General features: G+C 39.7%; 1 protein-coding gene and 1 non-coding gene across 3 annotated transcripts in view; one reads left to right on the top strand and one right to left on the bottom strand.

Annotated features, from left to right (window-relative positions):
- Nucleotides 1-3,876: 3,876 nt before the first annotated feature.
- POLD3 (DNA polymerase delta 3, accessory subunit) overlaps nucleotides 3,877-22,109 on the bottom strand; it is a 44,651-nt gene continuing 26,418 nt past the window's right edge. For both annotated transcript variants that reach the window (XM_043481866.1, XM_043481867.1), the window contains exons 9-12: nucleotides 19,078-19,184; nucleotides 11,519-11,628; nucleotides 10,323-10,401; nucleotides 3,877-6,091 (exon numbers count right to left, since the gene is read on the bottom strand). In XM_043481866.1, the coding sequence (XP_043337801.1) occupies nucleotides 5,889-6,091; nucleotides 10,323-10,401; nucleotides 11,519-11,628; nucleotides 19,078-19,184 (499 nt within the window). In that variant the 3' untranslated portion in view covers nucleotides 3,877-5,888. The remainder of the gene's footprint in view (nucleotides 6,092-10,322; nucleotides 10,402-11,518; nucleotides 11,629-19,077; nucleotides 19,185-22,109) is intronic.
- Nucleotides 20,908-21,014, top strand: LOC122450728. The gene has a single exon (XR_006272219.1). It is a non-coding gene; the product is annotated as a U6 spliceosomal RNA (small nuclear RNA).

The raw sequence follows: 22,109 nt of genomic DNA, 5'->3' as shown, positions 1-22,109 counted from the left end.
AGGCTGCAGGCCCTGAAGCCAAATTGTCATGACTGATAGCCTGCCTGTCACTTGCTGACTCTGTGATCTTGAACAATTTGCATTATTTCTGTTTCAGTTTCCTCATGTGTAAAATGGGAATAAAAGAAAAAAAAAAGTACTTGTCTCTTAGGGTTGCTGTAAGGATTAAGAATTAATACATCCGGGAGGAAGAGGCAAGACAGGAATAGTGGACTAAGAGGTACAGACTACTAATATAAAATAAATAAGCCACAAGGATTTACAACACAGGGAATATAGCAAATATTTTATAATAACTATAAACTATAACTTTAAAAAATTGCAAATTACTATATTGTACACCTAATATTGTACATCAATTTAAATTTAAATATACCTCAATTTAAAAAAAAGCTAATACATTCAACCATTCTTGGAACAGTACCTGCCACACAGTAGGTGTCCTGTTTTGTGTTATCTAAAGTGGAAATGAAAGTTGCTCAGTCGTGTCTGACTCTTTGCGACCCCATGGATTACACAGTCCACATAATTCTCCAGAATACTGGAGTGGGAGCCATTCCCTTCTCCAGGGGATCTTCCCAACCTAGGGATCAAACCCAGGTCTTCATTGCAGTCAGATTCTTTACCAGCTGAGCCACTAGGGAAGCCCTTGTGTTAGCTAAATATATGTCACAACGGGTCTTCCCAGGTGGTGCCAGTGGTAAAGAACCCGCCTGCCAATGCAGGAAACATAAGAGATGCTTGTTCGATTCCTGGGTCAGGAAGGTCCCCTAGAGAAGGAAATGGCAACCCAATCCAGTATTCTTGCCTGGAGAATCCCATGGACAGAGGAGCCTGGCAGGCTACAGTCCATTACGTTGGAAAGAATCAAGACACAACTGAAGCGACTTAGCACAGTATGCATGTCAAAATACTAGGGACTAACTGCCCATGCATCATTTTACTAGAGCCTGAAAACAACCCTTTAGGGTAGATGGTGTAGCTCATTTTAAAGATGAAGAAACCAGTTCTTGGAAGATGAGTACCTCACTTGATGTCAGTGCCTGGCACAGGGTTTGAATCCAGAGCCCACTGCCTCCCAACTTGTGCTGCTTCCATCACAGCTCCCTGCTTCCCCAGTATGTCAAAATTGTTGTGTGTGTGCAAAACTGAGCTGAATTTACACTGATTCAATATATGTAGATCCTGCCTTTTGGAATAACCCTGGGTACATGCTTGCTATCTTGTCAATATTCTCATTTTTAAGGTAGGGCAGAAATAACCCCAGTAAGGATTCACTTTATCATGGTTTACTTACACCATGATTATGTAAACAGTCATGTTCAAACAGCTAGATAAAAATCCACTAAAATGGTGAACCTCCCTTAGCCTGTTTCTTGTCTTAAATCCTTTGTTATTCTTTACACGGGACTATAAACTTTGCCCATTGTGATTATCCCGGTTCTCTTCTGAATTAAGTCCCTCTTACCACTCACCTAAGCACCATCTCAGCTGCTATACAATGCTATTTAATGTGCTTGTGCTCCACAAAATGCTAACCTCTGAGCTCTTGCAATCCATCAAGTACCTTATCTAGGACTAAATATAACTAGTATTCAACAACTCCTTGACCCTTTGGATTTGAATGACCCAAAGTAGATGCTGAACAATGTGATTTTTTCCCATTCTTCAAGAGCAGTTCAGTAGAAGACATAAGAACCTTGAGAAAGCAAGCCTAAAGGACTGAAAAAAAAAGACTAGCCATGAAGAACTTTGAGTGTTAAAAAAAGGGGGGTGGGGGGTGGGTAGGAGAAGCCAAAGTGAAGCCTCAAGAAACAAGAAGTCTGGCAAAAAGCAAATGAGAAAAAAGAAGGGCAGAGGTGGTGGAGGAGCCAGACGATAGTTAGGGGTTGAAATGAAGGGGAATTCTAGAGTTAAGGTGGGTTTGGATCAGAAGCCTTCCCAAGTTTCTCAGGCTCAAGAGCCTGGGTGGCAATCTGTGGGTGGCCCACACTTAAGAACACACGAAAAAAAACTGGACACAGATACAAGTGGTGAGAAGTGTCAAGCAGCAGGGAGTGGCAAGAGTCAATCCTAAATGCAGTCATTTGGGTACAATGTGCCCTTCAGAGAGGGCATGGTGACAACATGGGCTGATTTACAGAGCCGCCAGGGTAATAACTCAGAAAGCAATACTGCCTTTTCCCAACAAAACGAGGCAGCCCCAGAATGTTTCATGGTGGTAAAAAGCTGCATGACAGCATACTGAGGTCCCAGAACCAATGAAAGGAGACAAGTTTACCAAAACGAGTCTTGACACAGAGTACGTTTCTGGCAAATATGTTATTATGCACTCACTCTATTCAGGTCCTGGAGCAACTATTTCGTTTCCTTATATGGCCCTTCTCTTCAGCTCTCTCCTGTATAATAACTAATGTCTTCTTAGAGAAACAAAGAGAAGGAATAGAACTGTTCCACTCGTCCTCTGTTTTTTTCAGGGAAATGAGCAGAGGCACATATCACTGAGATGTCAGAGGAGAACTACCAGTTTTTTAAAATCACTTTTTAAAAACTTGAAATCACTTCTGCTAGAGAAAGCTGTGTTGATGCAGGAAGACAAGGGAAAATACTGCAACTGCCTATCCCGACTGCCAGAATTAGGCAGTCTTACTTTAACCAGGACATTTTTAATTCCATTAGAACTTTAAATACCACTAGAACTAAGATACAATGTGCGAGCATGGGTAGAAACATTCCCTATATGGCACACAAAATCAAAGAAAATGCCAGCTGTCATGCTTAAATAAAAATCAACTTCTAATGTTACTCTTCTTAAAATTCTTCAGTTGGCCCCCACAGTTTTCAAATAAGATCCAAATTCCTTAGCAAGACCCCGACTTCACTTCTCGGTGTACTTTCCTCCCTATTCCCAAATTCTAACAGTTCATTTCCCCCTAAAAGTCGTTCCTCTGCCTGGAAAATCCTTTCATCTTTGCCTGGCAGAATCCTACTCATCCTTCAGAGAAACTGCTTAGCTTTCTCTCCTTTGGGAAGAATTCCCCAACACCCACCCTCCCATGGGCACTCAGAAGACCCTGTGCTCATTTACGATTGCACTCACCATGGGATGCTACAATTTGATTTTACTTCCTTGTTTCTTCTACTAGTTCCTGAGGACAACTAGTAGAAGAAACTAGGATTTCTATAGAATTTCTAGGATTCTCTATTCTAGTGGTCACGACAGAAGCCTGACATGATGCACAATGTTTTCATGAATAGTCAAGATAGTCATTTGTGAATCTTACTTTCTCTCATTAGGAAAATATCCTCTCTAAAACCTTGCATAAAATAGGGTAACGATCTTCCTTCCCTCTTTGACTACATTTATAGCCAGAATGATGATTTTGAAAGAGTATAACATCTGGGTCATATCCTCGATAACATTTCAGGAAGCTGGTGGCTAATTGCATCATTTATGACATCAAGAAGGAAGCATCATTTGCAAAGCACCTACGTGTTCTGAATTTATTCTGTATATAAATTACTTCACCCTTGACAATCCCTGGTAACTTGTCTGAGCTCTAGTTTGATAAAGAACCTGAGGTTTAGAAATCTGCCCATGGTCATACAGCCAGCCAGTGGTGAAGCCAGACTAATACAATGTGCAGGATCAGGACAAGATTTTCTTCTGAAGGAACTAAAAAATGAGGTTGGCTGAAACTAAGATTTCCCACAGGGCTGAAAAGTGATGAAGACAGCAAATAACTTGTCCATCTCAGACTATGGGTATGCTATTTTAACATATAAACTAAAAACCAGCCTTCTTCCTGTTCAGAGTTTGAATAATTGCATACACTGTTGCTGTCCTGTCAAATAACAGACTCATCAGACATTCAGTTTGAAGCACTGTTTTAAAACAACTTCTCAAATTTATTTAACTCATGTGAATAACATGGTTGTTTTTTTTTTTTTACAGAAAGAAAAAAAACAGCCAGTGCTTACTACTTACCAAGCCTCACAGATGGCTCAGAGTGTAGGCAGCATACTGGGCACAGTGATCACAGGATTTGCGTTATCCTTGCAAAGACAGAACTCCACCAGCACCAGAGTTTTCCAATTCGAAATGTGATTTTATTTGAGATCCCAATGTAATTTTTTTAAAAACGACTGGATTGTTGCTTTTTTTAATTTTCCATTACTAGTTAGAAAAATGACTAGAGGCAATGACAAAAATAACCATTTAAAAGGGATTCCTCTCCAGAAATTTTTTTGTAAAGGTTTAAGTTCAGCCTTTCCAGCCTTCTCTGTCCTTTTACGTTTTAAAAAGAAAGGGGTTTGGAATATGTCAACCTTTACTCAGCCTGCTCACAAAGCCTCTGTCTTCTCAAGTTGTAGACATATTGCCGGGACTCATCTCCCAAACCTCTGGTTTTAATCAAGAACATGGGTTGCCTGGCTGGAGGGGCCTGAGTGACAGTTGCTTAAAGAAGCTCCTATTAATTCAAGGTCAGTCACAAACCTAACCTTAAACAGTAGATGGCTGACTGCATCACTTACGACATACACCAGGCGAAGGTGGAAGGCGCAAGAGGCAAGTCAGTCATCCCTCCTCTGTTAGTCATGAGTCAGGCCAGCAGCTGAGCCTGTGTTCCTTTCCTTTCCTCGGAGCTCACAGTGCAAGGTCACTGCCATACCACCTCCATCCCCCCAGCTCACTGTCCAGCCATAGAGGAAGTTGCTTGAACGTTTTCACTGGAATAAATGATTTTCCACGAATAAAAAATGAAAATGTTTAGATGTACCAATGACTTGGCTCTCTCCATCTCTTCTTGGGGAACCTCTACTTTTAAGCACGTGGGGAGTTAAAATTACAGAGGAGCGAGACTGACAGACAAGGTGCTTTACCTCTTCCTCATCACCTTTCTGGAAAACTGCTGTTTCTAACATTCAGGTTCCTTGAAAAGGAGAAATTTTACTTAACTGTTGTACACTGTGTGTAAGAAGGGACTTCTTTTTTTAGCCTTCATTTCACTGTGTGGGTTTCCCTCTCTAGGTCTTGAGAGTGAGAAAGGGAGAGTGGAGAGGAGACAAAAATCACAAAGAGCAATACACAGCACACCCTATGTCAGCAACATGACAAGTCCTCTCACATCATCAGTGCTGCCTGTAGTTTCTGGTGGGGTGAATACAGCATTGCTTTCTGTTTGCGCTGTGCCTCAGGCTTTCCCCAACCACTAATTGCAGGTAAAGGTCTAGAGAGGAAGAGCTTTTGAGAAAGGGCGAGAGCATAAGTAACATGCTGGTCTGGGGCCAGGTGTCAGTGTACTTTATAATGGAGGAAAAGAGGACGACAGGCAGATTTCTGTCTCAGCCTTAGTCCAAGATTTAAAAGACTTACAGAAAATACTTCACACAGAAGGGTGGCAGTAGGGAAGGGAGGGTGGGGGAATGACAGACACACCCAGTAAAATTCAGGGATAAAAGAACACCTGCACAAGTCCATGGAATACAAAGAACAAGGAGGGTCACTTCCTGAGCCATACATGGATGGATAAGGGCAGAGGACGCGTAGGACGCAGTGGATTAGCCATTAATGGCTTCAGTGATAAATCAGAAACCTGTTCCAATTTATTTTTGGAGTGAAATCTTCTCCTGGACAGGTCAAAATTGTGCTTTAAAAAATGTCATTAGAAGGTAACAGCTTTTCAAATATTCTTTTGCCTCTTGCATCCAGGTGATTTCCTTTTTGTTGAAAACGAGAAGCCATATAAACCTTACAGGGTGGACAAACAGTCTTTTGACACAGGTGAGGCGAGGCGCTGGATGAACTTACACAGTAAGTGAGAGTCTGTACGTCCCGGGCTTGTCCCTTGACCACACCACATCTCTGACCTAACAGAGATGGCAGTTCACTTTCTCAGGAAGAAGCCAGTAATGGCCACTTGTCTATTGGCTTTGCCCATAGCAGCAGTTCCCTTCTTTGGGCCTTTTCGTTCCTCTTTGGGTTCCTTTTTCACAGCCATGGCAGGAGGCCTATGGATAGAGGAAGTCTTCATCTTAAGCTCTTCTTCACTATCTGTGCAGGATTCACTCTCAAAGACTTTCTCAGTCACTGGTAGAACAAGGGGAAAAACAGGATATGAATGGGTTGAGTTATTTAGAACACTGCTCTCGAGAGAGAATAAGCTGTCTGGTTCACTCCAATCCCCTCAGTCCCACTGACCGAGGGAGGTGTGCTCACCGATCACTGCAGCTTAATACTGCTGGGAGATCAGATCCCACCTCAGGTAGGAGGCAGTATCTTGAGCTCACAGCCTTGAGCTGTGGCTCATAATCAACATTACCCCTTATTCTGTCACTGCTGTGTCCCATGACTAAGTGGGCCTGTGTCATTTGACTGCCCAAATCCTGCATTTGGGCCTTTGTCTGTGCTAGCTAACTGCCTGAACTCTGGATCAGAACTGTCTGCTGATCTCAAACACCTGCTTCTATCTCCATGCTTTCACTGACTTCTTCAGTCTCATCTTCCTGACCCACAGTGCTGCCATTTCCATCTTTGGTTTTCCTGCTCTTAATCCTGGTTCGACCTGCTAGTCCCTGTCCCGTCTAGCTAGGCTCACTGCCACAGTACCTCCTGGCTAGCCCTGCCCTGATGTTACGGAGGGTCTGCATGTCCTAAGTACAGAGAACTGGAGATCAGTTAGTTCCTCCCTTGTTCAGTTCTTAGTTCTCAGTGACCCAAGATTTAGTAGTGGTCTACATCATGAAGATACTATCTCAGGCAAACTCAATCAGATGACAAACTTGATGGTTTTAAGGAAAGACGATGATAAAATGAGAAAGTTACCAGTGCTTTTACTCCTTGTCAGCCAAGGGCATATTTTGCCTTTTCTCCTACCAAAAAATTCACTGAATTTTTCCCACAGGAAACTTGAAAAAAATTTACATGAGTGAGGAGTCACTATAAGAAAGCCCCACAGGGCACAGGCACAGACAATGGCTTCCAACAATGATGTTCCAGAACCGACAATTTTCTTCAGTACTACTGCAGTGTACACGGCAACCACAAGAAACAGTACAATGCCACCCTCCTGTGACTTTAGAGAGATGCAGCAGCTGTACAACCAACATCATCTAAACCCTTTCTCAGCAAATGAAAAACAGAGAACATCTTTTCATAGCGGAACAGAGTAACCTAATATGCATAACAAATATTCAAATGAGCAAAGTAAAAGGTATTTTTTTCCCATTAAAGAACTGTTCCTTAATAGTTTTAAGCTGTCAACTATTGATCATTTCTTTCAAATAAAATATGTCAGTCAAACTGTTCTAAAGGCACTGACTTTGGAATCAAATACACCTATGTTCTAATACCTAGTCAGTCACTTACCTAACCTCAAATTTTAATGTGTATCAGAATTACTTGAAGCCTTGTTTAAACATGGATGGCTAGGCTTTATTTCCAGAGTTTTAGATTCAGTAGGTCTGGGGCGGACCTGAGAATTTGCTTTTCTAACATGTTCCCAGGTGATGCTGATACGCTGCTGGTCTGGGGACCACACCTTGAGAATCACTGTTTGTTGCTACCCTGTAAAAGGTCATTTGCTGCCTCAGAGAAAGTACAAATACATCCAGTAATCTCTGGCAAGCTCTCTTTAATGCTATATTTTCCCCTCACAATTGGCATGCTGGAGATCAACTGGCTCTAGCAGTGGAGTATTCCTTCACCTTATCCATCTATTCTTACTAAGGCTGCATAATTAACAGTCGTCCTCCCACCCCCACCCCGCAAGAGTTCCTAGGATTTATCATTACTTTCAAGAGCCTAGAATTCACTTTGGCTGACTCCTGCCAACTTGGAGGCTAAATAAACACTAAAAAGTTTTAAATATATATTGAGCATTCTTGGAGGCCTTAAGGCTTCCCAGACCAGAGGCATTAGCATCTCCCATGAGCTTGTTAGAAACACAGAATCTCAAGTCCTACCCCCAGGGCCTACTGAATCACAATTCGAAATGTGGCAAGATCTTCAAGTAATGTATATACTCAGCAAAACGTAAGAAATGTTGTTCTCAGATATTTAGAGAACTTCCATGGTAGGCTTATAGTGCAACAATTATGATCGCAGAACATCATCCCCATTCTGATGCCAAAGTACTACATATGGATTTTGGAACAAAATTATGACCTGTTACTTACTCAATATCTCAAATCAGGTAAGTCTGAAGAGCCATCTACACATACAGAAGAGACAGGACTTACTACAAAACTTGCTCCTCTATAAGCTATATTCTGTATTAAATTGGTGGCGTGTCTATAATATTAAACTTCAGCATCAATTAGCTCATTATTTCATGACTAACCATTGGCTGTCTCACTGCCAATTCTGTGCAATCCATTTCTTAAAGGAGTTAAAGTCAGTCAGGGCAGCACCAACAGAAATTCTTAAGCAGAACACTCGGTATAGCCCTTAAGAGCTAAAAGGAGCACTTCTATATTCAAAGCTGTAGCTACTTCAAACTACAGAACAAAGGAGATTTCAACTTAAAAATACAGGACCTTTATTTTAGCTAAACAACATGCCACTTTTCTGGGCTGCCATAAAAAAAAAAAAGGCCCAGTTTGTGGGGGTAACAGAATTCTTTTCCACTCAACTGTTTTGCTCTTATAAATCTACCCTGTCCAGAAGTCTACCCCACACATATCTCAGGGGCCCAACTCCCCAGTCCCTGCTGTGAACTTACAGAAAGGGAAAGATCAGCTTTTTAAATCCGCAGAATAACTGCTATCCAGCACAGGACAGGACAAGCCCCCTGAGTTGGTATGTTTGGAACAGTCTGAGCAGAGAGGAAAGCAGAACTCTTTTGTTGGTTACAGGAGCCAAGATTCATTAAGTTGAGCTTGGAATAAAAACTTTTCAAAAAAAATGTGCTATGTGAGCACAGTTTTCATTGTTGCATCCAAGGCTCTTAATAGTCCTGTCTGGAGACAGGAGTACAAAAAAGTTCACATCCCATACCTGGCCAAAACTTGAGAACTGTGTTTTGAACAAAGCAATATGTAATTAGCCACAAATTCCCAATGAACTCTTATAAAGGTATTTTTGATGCTTTTCTTTTGGGGTAGCAGGAGGAAAAAACTAGCACTAATGCTTCTGTCCTCTTAAAATGAAAATGAATTAAAAAATTCAACAGTAAATACATAAATTACCATTAACAGTCAAACCAAGAGACTTGAAATTCATGACTAGAAGACTGAAAGCAAAAACAAATAAAACAAGACCAAAGTCCAGAATTCATAGGCTCACAAGAAAGTTGGCACTGCAAAGACAAAAATCGCCTGTGTAAGGAATTTTACTCCCCAAGCGTATGCTACAATGAAAATGGCAGAGGCCTTTTCAGACGAGTAAGGTAGGGAACCAGAGAGGCTCAAGATCGATGAGATGTCTTCACTAGTTTTAATCACCACACTGTTTGGAAAAGTTGGTTCTTCATAGTCAATTAAACCTTTTTAAGACAAAAATGTGAACCAGAAAAGGAAAATCAAGAAAGGGAAAAAATACTTCTCTACAAGAGCTGAGGTGTGGCAAGAGCCACAGGAAAAGAGAAATGACACTTCAGGGCCATCTCACTAACAAGAGGTTGAAGAGCCTAAACCTACAACTCTTCACAAACACAAAAGATAGTACCAGGATTTGAACATTTCATCAGGACTCAAGTGATGACTCAAAGCCTGAATTCTATTTTTCCTCTAGATCTCTGTAAAAGGAACATGCTTTTATCTAACATGATTTATAAAACAGGAAACACACAGGAAGTGATATGGAAGTCATACCCCTCTACAGAACAAATTGGACAAAATACGAAGATGACTCCTGACACTCTCTTCAGAGTTTAATCATCTGCAGGAGCCTCTTTTCCACAGTTCAAATGTATAAAATAAACATTCAAAACAGCCCCACTTGTTTCTCAGTGTCTTTGATAATACTTAAAGTTGGTATTGTGGTTTCCATCTTGAAAGTGTTTTTTTAAATCTATTTCTTCATGTGAATTTTCACAACAATCTCACATGTAGGCAAAAAGGCTATTTTTCCCTCCACGCCACAGATCAAGAAACTCCCCAACCAGAGATGCTGCAACTTTTATCCGAGATCTCAAGCGTATGAGCCAAAGAGGAAGCAGGTCCTCTGTAGTTGCAGTGTTCCCCATACTCAGCTAGCTACTCAGTGTGGGCCACAGCCAAGCAGCACAGCATCACATGGGGATGAGGCGCCCTGCTCTGTGAGGGATTAAGGTGCTCTCTACGGTCATAATTCTATCCCTGGAGCCAAAATTTTTTCTTACCCATGCAGCCGTCCTCATCCATAAAGGTTTTAGATTTTAGCACACGTTTTCGTTTTCTTTTGTTTTCTCCATTGGAGCCCTAAAAGGTCACAGGAAGATCAGAGGATACATTAAACTAACCAGTCAAGCTATAGAAAAGAATAACAAAAATTTTTTTATCTTTTAACAATCACCCTCCAATATTTTATGAGCATAAACAGTTAAACAAGGTATATACAAATTTCCCTTTAGGGGACCAGCCCAACCACAGACAAGTTATGCTCATTGATGCCACATTGTGAGACGAAAAGCAGCATGTTGAGCAAAGAATTGTGTTCATTCAGTCAACAAACTTTTGTTGGAGACAGTAGGCACCATGGTTAAAAATAGCAATAGGACAATGGCCTTAGTTGGAGGAGAGAGACAAGGAAAACAGACCACTGCAGTCCACTGTGGTAAGGGCTTTAATGGAAGGCCACAGCAGATACTGGAAGTGCCCAGGGAAGGCCCCTAGACTGCAGGTCTCCAAGGCATCCACCCTTGCTGTGGATACCTGCTAGTTCAGCCTTGACACTATAACATTATAACTGTCTAATTTAGTATCAAAAAGGTTTTACTTATACCAACTTCTTTTTCTCCCCACTGGTCTTTCACTCCATTTTCTTTTAAGCTAATGATGAATTTAGTGCAAAATTTAAGTGACAGTCAATGAATTAAGGAAAACTAATAATCATAAAGGAAAAAAAAACCCATCTTCTCAATCCTTCATTACTTACAATCAAAGATGCAGACAAGACCCAGCTGAAGATTACTGAAAACTATATTTCCCCATTTGCAGCCCTTTTCTAGAAGAGCAACAAACACACGTAAGTTGTTTGTTCTACTCGCAAATATAGTTTGTCTTTCACAAACTCTGCTACACTTAACTGTGCACAATGCCAAAAGAAGTTGGATGGCACAGCTGCTCTGAAACTGGAAGCCATGAAAAACTAAAGAGCCCCTAGGATTGACCTCGGCTACATTCCTGAGATGATGCCCTATGGCTAAACTTGCCCTTCCTGTGAGAAGAGAGGGAATGCCCATTCTGTACCACCTACAGGAAAGCAGCATGAGACAGGAGCCAGCTACTGCCACATGTGAAGTGTAGAGCAGAGAACTAACACAGCAGAGTGGCTTCATCCTTGGGCAATAAAGGACACTTCCCAGTAAAGTTTTACCTTGACAGGAGGAGGCTCCGGGTCAGTCTTCAGCACTGGTTCAGGAGAAGGAGAAGGAGGAGGTGGGGATGGTGACTCAGCTTCATAAGCTCCAGGAGAGTCTGGTATGACTGAAATAAGGGAACAAGCTTAGATAAGAGAACTACGGCAGTGTCTGATACAATGCGGTCTCTACTGGTTCTCTACACTTCCATGTCCAGCAAAGGGTATTTTGCAAGCAGTAATTCATGACAATCCAGGACTCTGCAGTTATATATCTATCTATTAATATATAGATAACTAGACAGATATCTTTAAAATACACATTTTATCAATTTTCATACAAAGAGAATCAAAGAATCGAAAATTATTAGAGCTGACATCATAAAACAATTATAATCCAATTAAAAAAATTATTAGAGCTGGAATGTACCTTAGAGATCATCTTAGGTAGCTTCTAATTTTATAAATAAGTCAGGGTATGCAGTTGTTTTAAAAATATCCACTGATTATCTACCATGTGTCATCTATTTCACTGACATTACTTCACTTTCTCCTCACAACAAACCTAAGAGACAAATACTATCATTCATACATTATAGAGTTGGGTAAACAGAGGTTCAGAGAGGTTGATTAGCTTGCCAGGGGCACAGAGCTTGCAACTGAGGCAGGACGTTTTAAACCCCAGTCAGTCTGATTCCACAGCCTGACTATTTCAACTATCCCATGCTGCCTACCACTCAGGGACGGATATTTTCTTAAGATCAAGTAAGTGGAGACAGTCCTCAGATTATACTAAGTGTGAGCACCTTTCAACTGAAGAGCTACAACTCCATTACAACTACATTTGAAACACACCAACACATCCATCATTCCTTACGCTTATGTCACTAAAAGCATACTGAAGGAGAACACTTGGGTTAATCAAGACTAAGGCAGACCAATATGGATCCTAACATATGAATGTGGGCAAGTTTTTAAAAAATCTCTTTGAACTTCAGTTGTATGCAGTAATAGTAACAATGATTTTGTGACTGTGACTTAAGGATTATTTGCAATCACCTGAGATGTCTGTTAGACTTAAATTTTCCAGCTGACATTAAACAGCATAAACCATGGGGTTGTGGAATCATCTTTGAAACGATGATCACAATTATAGCTCTAACAACTAAGACTTGCTCATTAATATGATCAGCAGGAAAAGAATACTTTAAGGAGGGAAATACCACTATGAAAGTGGTACCACCTGAAAAGAGAGCACCACCAGAGGGATCCCATCAGTTTTGAAGAGTTTCAGAAACAGTGGTCTTAGTTTAAGGCCCATGAGAAGGGAAGTGAAAATCCTCAGCTGACCCATTGCTTAATCACCGCAAAGAAACTGCTGGTCAAGGGACTGGGGCGCTGCTTAGCCTCACCTGCTCCCTGAATCTCCTGGCTGTATTCAAATTCTTAGCACAAGTCTTGGATTGAAATTCTCCCAACTCATTAGGTCAGTGTTAAAAATTATGACAGTGGAGAGTTGAAGGCCAAATGACCTAAAGAGGTGAAGCAAAACAACAGCCAGAAAGAAACAATAAATTACACACTTCAAGTATGAGATGGGCCCCCAAACTTTATAAACTCTAGGAAATAGAAACATGAAAGCAAAGTGGTCCAGCTATTAACCAGCACTGGGAGGCTAGAACATGATGGGAGCTTGAGTAAGAAAAAGTCCAGTCAAACCACCAGAACCAAGCACCCATTTTCCTGAAGGTATAGCTATTAAGAAAGCTCTGAAGCAATGAGTTACAGTGGCAGGAGAGAAGTTTATGCAGTGAGGACGCCAAAGAAAAGGAATTTTGAGTACTCAGTCATAAATTTATGAGTTCTTATTCTGTTTCCAGTTCTGCAACCACTTGACTTAACCAAGGAAAACACATAATCCCAGTGGCACTGTCTAAGACCCCTCTCACTGCACGTATGCAGCTGTTTAGAGGCCCCCTTCAGACTCTAAGCTCCATACAGGCAGAGGCACCACCATTTCCCTAGTGCTGAATATACAGTAACATTTTTAATAAAAGAATCATTTTCTGAACTATATTTGGGATGAGGAGCTTCTAAGTCAAGGAAGATTCAGCATATGCCTCCCTCTCCCTTCCACACATCCTCACTGAGAAACATTATAACAATCATAAAGGAAAGAAATGTTGTAAACCCCTCATAACATGGAAAAGAACATCACAGAAGCCAAGAGCTCTTAAGGAATAAGAAATTTCAACAAACCCTTGGAAGATGGAAGGTGGATGGGAAAAAGCTGACAATAGAAGCATCAGTCAATTAGGTTGAGTATGATAGGAGAGGTTCCTATTAATATGTAACACTTGTACTTTATCTGATTTTTGACATTGTATACATGTATTACTTAGTTTAAATTTTTTAAAAAATTATAATATTTTAAGAAAGGATAGGGAAAACAACTAGAATTTTCTGGGCTTACAAACATTAATCATTTATTTTTATAATAACCCCACAAAAATCACTACTACTATTTGTTTTATACAACCAAGGTTCAAAGAGATTAAAAAAAAACAAAACTTGCCCACATTCATAGACTAGAATCCATGTCTGTCTACCTTAGTCTTTATTACCAAGATGACCATACTCCTTCAACATATTTTTAGTGATATAAGCTATGGAATGATGGATACATTGGTGTGTTTTAAATATATTTGTAACTGATTTTGCAGCTCTTCAGATGAAAGGTACTCAAGTAGTGAAACATCACTTATCCCAGGAAAGCACCCTTCACTGGGGCAGAATAAGAACTGTGGTAAAGATAATTGCAGGGATCTAGCAATGTAACCACTGTTTATCAGTTTTCTGGAAGAGATGGGTAATTAGAATTCCTGGAAACCATTCATAGCTTCCTAGGAAATTTTTTAAACTACTTATCTTAACCTTCAAAAAAGGGGTGGGGGTAGGTCATTTGCTTACCATTCTCTATAAACAATTTGCAAGGACTGAAAATGGTAGCAAAGACTGAAACATACCAGTTAAAACTACTTTTTCCTAGCAATATAGATATTACTCTTAATGTTATTTCTTTCTGGGTCTGGCCTGTCTTTACTTTACAAAGAGAGTATACAGAACTGCTAACGGTGCTTACGATCCTGCCAGGGAGAAGGAGAAAGGAATACTTTCTCAGGTATACGGTTAAGAATATGAAGTTGAAGGGAATTTTCAGAGAGAAGGTACTTTCAAGTATATTATTACCATTAAATGCTTACTGAATTTCAACAGGAAAAGTGGGGTGAACATTAAGAAAACTGATTATATGTTAAGTATTGTCCTGGCACTTTTGAAACAACATTTTATTTGATGTTCATAAAAGGCCTATCTTATGTGATAACATCCTATCTTAGAGAAGAGAAAACAAGGAACTGAAGAAGTTAAGTAACCTGCCTAAAGTCACACAGTCAGTGGAGGTAAGATTTTAAACCCAGGTCTGTCTGACTCCAAAGTCTCTGCCATTTGCTCCGCTCTTGCTGCTAACTTCTAGCTGAAGATAGCATACTGAACTAACAGCACATGTTCAGCATAGCAGAAATAAAGCAACAGTAGGTTAGAGACTGTATGAAGGTTTAAAGTAAAATCCCATTGGCTCTGAGACAAAGAAGAAATTTAGGAATAAAATGGCAATAGTTTATAAATTTAGTCAGATGCCAAAAATTATCTTTCCCAGAAAAAAAAAAATCTGAGAGCCTCTGCTCTATATCATGTTATTATAGGCTGTCCACCTCCTCTTTCACATTTCTTCTCCCTTCCAGGCTAAATAACCCCACTCTTATTTCTAGTCACTTAAGAGTATCATTTTTGTGAGCTAAGGATCAGAACTATAGAGAGTATTTCAGAAGTATGTAAAGAGTGTTCAATCACTCACAGTATTACAGCTGACTCCTTCACTAATACTAGAGTATCTAGTTTATTTTTTTAATGTATATTAAGGCTAATGGTTTCAAAGACTTATCTAGAATCTTCCTCAAGTTCTTTTCCTGGTTGGAATTAGGGATGACTGCTCCAGTTAGCACACATTCCTAAGTTACCTCCTAAGTTATTTTCCTGTGTGTCTGCAGAGTTGCCTCTATTTCCTCAACTCTTAACCAATCAGAATGTTCCTTGATGGTTGTTTCATCTATACACTTTAAAATCTTCCTTTCTGTGGTCTTGGTTAAAGCATTTTGATAAATGACATGCAATGAGGATTCAGCATCCTCCCTATCTGTTTCACAGTCAACAAAAACCCTAAGTCCAGGGAGGAGTCAAAGGTGCAGCTCTGCCATAGACACAGTCAACTTGCCTGTACAGTTTCTTAGGTCTGTTCACTTCCTTTGTGTGACTGTCATCTATATATATAATTTGTTTCTCAACTCCCTTGAGTTAAATACCACCCCCGCCTCCTCCCCCGCCCAGTTTGGATTGCCTCTGTTACCACTTTTAGTGCTTTTTACAGTAGTTTCTGGTAAGACTGGAGTTTAACAAGTTTAGCTTTGCCCTTCAACAGCACAACAGGTTTCTTTTTTTGCATTCATTTTTCTTTAATCTCTTAAAGAATCTTTCAGTTTGTTTGCCTTTGTCTACCTTTATACGATGCTGAATCCCTTTGGATGAGAGTTCTGGCCATTTCCTAAAATGCTTTTTATACCATGAATTCATGGAGAATCAATCCTAGCAGCTCAAGCTTTTCACCACCCGTTCTCAGAGCAGGCTTTTCAGAGTTGAAGTCATATGGCATATCAGTCCAACCCAGGAATCTTTCTCTTTGGTCTTTTTTTAAAAAAAATTTACTTGGCTGTACTGGGTCTTAGTTGTGGCACTAAGGGATCTTCATTGACATGTGCATGAAGAATCTCAGTTGCATGTAGGATCTAGTTCCTTGACCAGGGATTGAACCTGGGCCCCATGCACTGGGAATGCAGTCTTAACCACTGGACCATCAGAGAAGTCCCTCTTTTTTCTATATATTTTCTTTTACCCAATTTGGGACGAATACTTGAATTGGCTCTTAGACTACTTGATATTCTCTTAAAAGGCACATTAATTTTCCAGGCGAGATTCTTGCCCTTACTCTGTTAACTTATTTTACAACAGTGTCTACAACTTAAAACTAGGAGGGTCCACAGTGTCATTCCTTTTCAACAATAATGCAGATTGATCTTAGTGTGGTTTTACTTACGTGATACAAAACAGCACCATTATCCTTGATGCCTACAATCTCATCCATTTTATAAGACACACATGAAGGTACCCAAAGGAAGTTCAGTTCAGTTGGCTCAGTTGTGTCCGACTCTTTGTGACCCCATGAATCGCAGCATGCCAGGCCTCCCTGTCCATCACCAACTCCCGGAGTTTACTCAAACTCATGCCCATTGAGTTGGTGATGCCATTCAGCCATCTCATCCTCTGTCGTCCCCTTCTCCTCCTGCCCCCAATGCCTCCCAGCATCAGTCTTTTCCAATGAGTCAACTCTTCGCACGAGGTGGCTAAAGTATTGCAGTTTCAGCTTCAGCATCAGTCCTTCCAATGAACACCCAGGACTGATCTCCTTTAGGATGGACTGGCTGGATCTCCTTGCAGTCCAAGGGACTTGCAAGAGTCTTCAACACCACAGTTCAAAAGCACCAACTCTTCAGCACTCAGCTTTCTTCACAGTCCCAACTCTCACATCCACACATGACCACTGGAAAAACCACAGCCTTGACCAGACAGACCTTTGTTGGCAAAGTAATGTTTCTGCTTTTTAATATGCTATCGAGGTTGGTCATAACTTTCCTTCCAAGGAGTAAGCGTCTTTTAATTTCATGGCTGTAGTCACCATCCGCAGTGATTTTGGAGCCCAAAAAAAATAAAGTCTGACACTGTTTCCACTGTCTCCCCATCTATTTCCCATGAAGTGATGGGACCAGATGCCATGATCTTAGTTTTCTGAATGTTAAGCTTTAAGCCAACTTTTTCACTCTCCACTTTCATCAAGAGGCTTTTTAGTTCCTCTTCACTTTCTGCCGTAAGGGTGGTGTCATCTGCATATCTGAGGTTATTGGTATTTCTCCTGGCAATCTTGATTCCAGCTTGTGCTTCTTCTAGCCCAGTGTTTCTCATGATGTACTCTGCATATAAGTTAAATAAGCAGGGTGACAATATACAGCCTTGACGTCCTCCTTTTCCTATTTGGAACCAGTCTGTTGTTCCATGTCCAGTTCTAACTGTTGCTTCCTGACCTGCATACAGGTTTCTCAAGAGGCAGGTCAGGTGGTCTGGTATTCCCATCTCTTTCAGAATTTTCCACAATTTATTGTGATCCACACAGTCAAAGGCTTTGGCGTAGTCAATAAAGCAGAAACAGATGTTTTTCTGGAACTCTCTTGCTTTTTCAATGATCCAACAGATGTTGGCAATTTGATCTCTGGTTCCTCTGCCTTTTCTAATACCGGCTTGAACATCTGGAAGTTCTTGGTTCATGTACTGCTGAAGCCTGGCTTGGAGAATTTTGAGCATTACTTTACTAGCGTGAGAGATGAGTGCAATTGTGTGGTAGATGAGCATTCTTTGGCACTGCCTTTCTTAGGGATTGGAATGAAAACTGACCTTTTCCAGTCCTGTGGCCACTGCTGAGTTTTCCAAATTTGCTAGCATACTGAGTGCAGCACTTTCACAGTATCATCTTTCAGGATTTGAAATAGCTCAACTGGAATTCCATCACATCCACTAGCTTTGTTTGTAGTGATGCTTTCTAAGGCCCACTTGACTTCACATTCCAGGATGTCTGGCTCTAGGTGAGTGATCACACCATTGTAATTATCTTTTTTGTACAGTTCTTCTGTGTATTCTTGCCACCTCTTCTTAATATCTTCTGCTTCTGTTAGGTCCATACCAAACACCCAAAGGAAGAGTTCCATTTTATTTTTTAAAAAAGAAAATGTCCTTGATAATAAATATAATAATAATCCTTATTCTCCTTCTTTTTGTGTTTGCTACTTTCACAAATTACCAGAAGATTATGCTTCTTGTTAAAAGGTTAAAGTTGGTTTTGAACAGAAATAGGTACATTGTGTCTCTCAGTGCTAGGATTACTATTGTCACTGCAACCCATAATAAGCAACTTTTTAGCTTCTTGAGCTAAAGTCATCATAAGAAGAACTGATCCTTCTGTGGACCGAATATTTGTGTTCCCTCAAAATTTGTATGTTGAAGCCCAAATCCTCAATTGTAGCAGGAAGAGAACCTTTGGGGGATAAAACGAGGACAGGATCGTAATGAATAGGATTAGAGACACAAAGATGATTTCTTTCTCTACCATGGAGAACACAGCAAGGAGGTATTCTTCTACAAATGAGGAAAAGAGCCTCTCCCAGGAACTGAATCAGCTTGTACCTTGATTTTGAACTTCTTAGCCTTCAAAACTGTAAGGAATAAAGTCCTGTGGTTTACACCTCCCAGTCTATGGTATTCTTATAATAGCAGCCCAATTTGACTGAGACAATCCCACTAGCCAAAAATTAAAACTTTAAAGTAAAATTTAAAATAAAAAAGTTAGCAGTGCCCACCTTCATCTTCACTGCTATCAGACTCAGGAAGTTTGATTCTTCTCCTCTTTTTCTTCATGTTTTCAGTTTCTTTTGTCTCATCATCAGATAACTCCGCTTGCTTCCTCCTGTTGTCATTCAGGAATAATTTAAGCATGTTACACAAAATAAAAATATAAGTATTCATATGCTACTATCAGCCTTGCTTCATAATTCATGAATTTAATTCCAGAGGGTAGAAAATAAAAGTCATAAAAGACCCAAAGGATACTCTGCTAACTGACCACACACAACTAAGTCACTTCAGAATAAAAACTTCCTCTAGCTCTCTAAAGACCACTGTAAGCTACTTACCAGGTTATTGAAAATTTCTCTAAATTCCTTACTTCCCCTACTTTTGATTCAGTCATTCAACAAGCATTATGAATGCATTCATAATTCATTCCTTACTTCAACAAGCATTATGAATGCAATAGTTGAATGACTGTTGATTCAGTCATTCAACAAGCATTAAATAAGCAGCTACTACTTACATAAAGAATTTTTGCTAAATACCCAGATGCAAAGATCAAAAAAGTACCATTGTTCTCAAAAAGCTCTGGCAGGAAAAACAGATACAAATACCACTGACTATAAAATACAGTATGATAAGTTTTTCTGAACAAATAAATGTTAAGTGATATGAGTCTTATTTTAAAACTTCAAAATCTAAACAGTTTATCAGATAGAAAAGGGAGACATAATTTTAAAAAGAAAGAACAATAGGAACAAAGGCACAGGCAGAAAACATTAAGGTGATTCTAACTCTAAAATCACTGTGGATAGTGACTGCAGCCATGAAATTAAAAGACGCTTGCTCCTTGGAAGAAAAGCTATGACCAACCTAGACAGCATATTAAAAAGCAGAGACATCACTTGGCTGACAAAGGTCCATATAGTCAAAGCTATGGTTTTTCCTGCAGTCATGTACAAATATAAGAGCTGGACAGTAGAAAAGACTGAGTGCCGAAGAATTGATGCTTTTGTATTGTAGTGTTGGAGAAAACTCTTGAGAGTCCCTCAAGGAGATCAAACCAGTCAATCCTAAAGGAAATCAATCCTGAATAGTCATTGGAAGGACTGATGCTGAAAGCTCCAATACTTTGGCCACCTGATGCAAAGAGCCAACTCACTGGAAAAGACTGATACTGTGAAAGAGTGAAGGCAGGAGGAAAAGGGGACGACAGAGGATGAGATGGTTGGATGGCATCACCGACTCAATGGACATGAGTCTGAGCAAACTCCAGGAGACAGTGAAGGACAGGGAAGCCTGGTGTGCTGCAGTCCAGGAGGCTGCAGAGTCAGACACGACTTAGCAACTGAACAGCAACAATGACATAATAAAAAAACCGAAATCCATCTTGACATTATTTAGCTCTTCTATCTGGATACTCTACCACACTATTCATTCAATCAACAATAATTTATCAAGGGCCTACTGTGTGTTACAGACACAAATAAGGACAAGACATAGTTTTTACCTTCAACCATATTTCTTACATAACAAATATCAATACTTTTTTTTTTACCTTAAGCTAGAAAAAGAATAAACCCAAAGTAGAAGGAAATAATAAAGAGCAGAAATCAATGAAATAGAAAATTTAAAACAGTAAAAATTATTTTTCAAGAAAACTAATAAAATTAGTAAGACTTTTACAAGATTGATTAAAAGTATATATTACCAGTACTAGGAATGAAAGAAGAAATCTGTACCAATACCTACAGATTCTATAGATATTCAAAGAATAAGGTTATATATATTAAGAATAATTTTAACTTAGATGAAATAAATTCTTTTAAAAACACATTCAAGTGCTCGTTTCGGCAGCACATATACTAAAATTGGAACGACACAGAGAAGATTAGCATGGCCCCTGTGCAAGGATGACATGCAAATTCGTGAAGCGTTCCATATTTTAAACAAAAATAAATAAATAAATAAATAAAAACACATTAAAAACTGACCACAAAAGAATAAAGATATACTTGAATAGTTCTATTTGAAGAAATCAAATTCATAATAAATATTTTCCCACAAAGAAAACTCCAAGCCTAGATCCACTGGTGAATTTTATCAAATTTTTAAGAGAAAATAATACATATCTTACATAAACTCTTTTGGAAAACAGAGGAAGAAGAAAACTCCTCTTAACTAATCACATGAAATAAGCATAATTTTGATACTGAAATCTGGTAAAGACTACCAGCAAAGATAATATAACTGATTATACCCCCATAAACATAGATGCAAAAAATTCTTAACATTAACAAATCAAATCTAGCAATATATAAAAAGGATAATACATCATGACCAAGTGGGGTTTATCTCAAGAATGCAAGGTTGGTTTAAAATTTGAGAACCAGTCAGTGTAATTCACCAAATTAACAGAAACACCATACATTTACCTCAATAAATGTAGGAAAAGTATCGGTCAAAATTCAACACTCATTTATAAACACCATACATTCACCTCAATAAATGTAGAAGAATCTGTCAAAATTCAACACTCATTTTATAAAACATCAAACTAGGAACAGAAAAGAACTTCCTGAATCTGGTAAAGTTCATGTATTAAAATGCCAACTCTTTGCAATACCATGGACTGTATAGTCCATGAAATTCTCCAGGCCAGAATACTGGAGTGGGTAGCCTTTCCCTTCTCCAGGGGATCTTCCCAACTCAGGGATCGAACCCAGGTCTCTTGCGTTGTAGGCGGATTCTTTACCAGCTGAACCACAAGGGAAGACCATGTGTTAAAAACACACGGTTAACATCCCACTTGGTGGTGAAATGCTGAATGTGATCCTGGCAATAACCATCAATGAGTGTTGTCCTCATGGTAGGAGACATTTTAATCCATCCATATCACACGTTCTGAGGAGGTGAGGCTCGCTGGACAGAGCTCTGACCCTCTGCAACTTCAGCATTTTGTTTATGTTTTCTAATAGAGTAGCCATAACCTTGCCACCAAAGTCAAGTATTTCTGGGCCTATCAGTGCTGACAGTGTCCTTT

Source organism: Cervus canadensis, chromosome 11, assembly GCF_019320065.1.
Source record: "Cervus canadensis isolate Bull #8, Minnesota chromosome 11, ASM1932006v1, whole genome shotgun sequence".
NCBI lineage: Eukaryota > Metazoa > Chordata > Mammalia > Artiodactyla > Cervidae > Cervus > Cervus canadensis.
The sequence above is the reverse complement of the archived record's forward strand: the minus strand, read 5'-3'. Positions and strand labels throughout refer to the sequence as shown.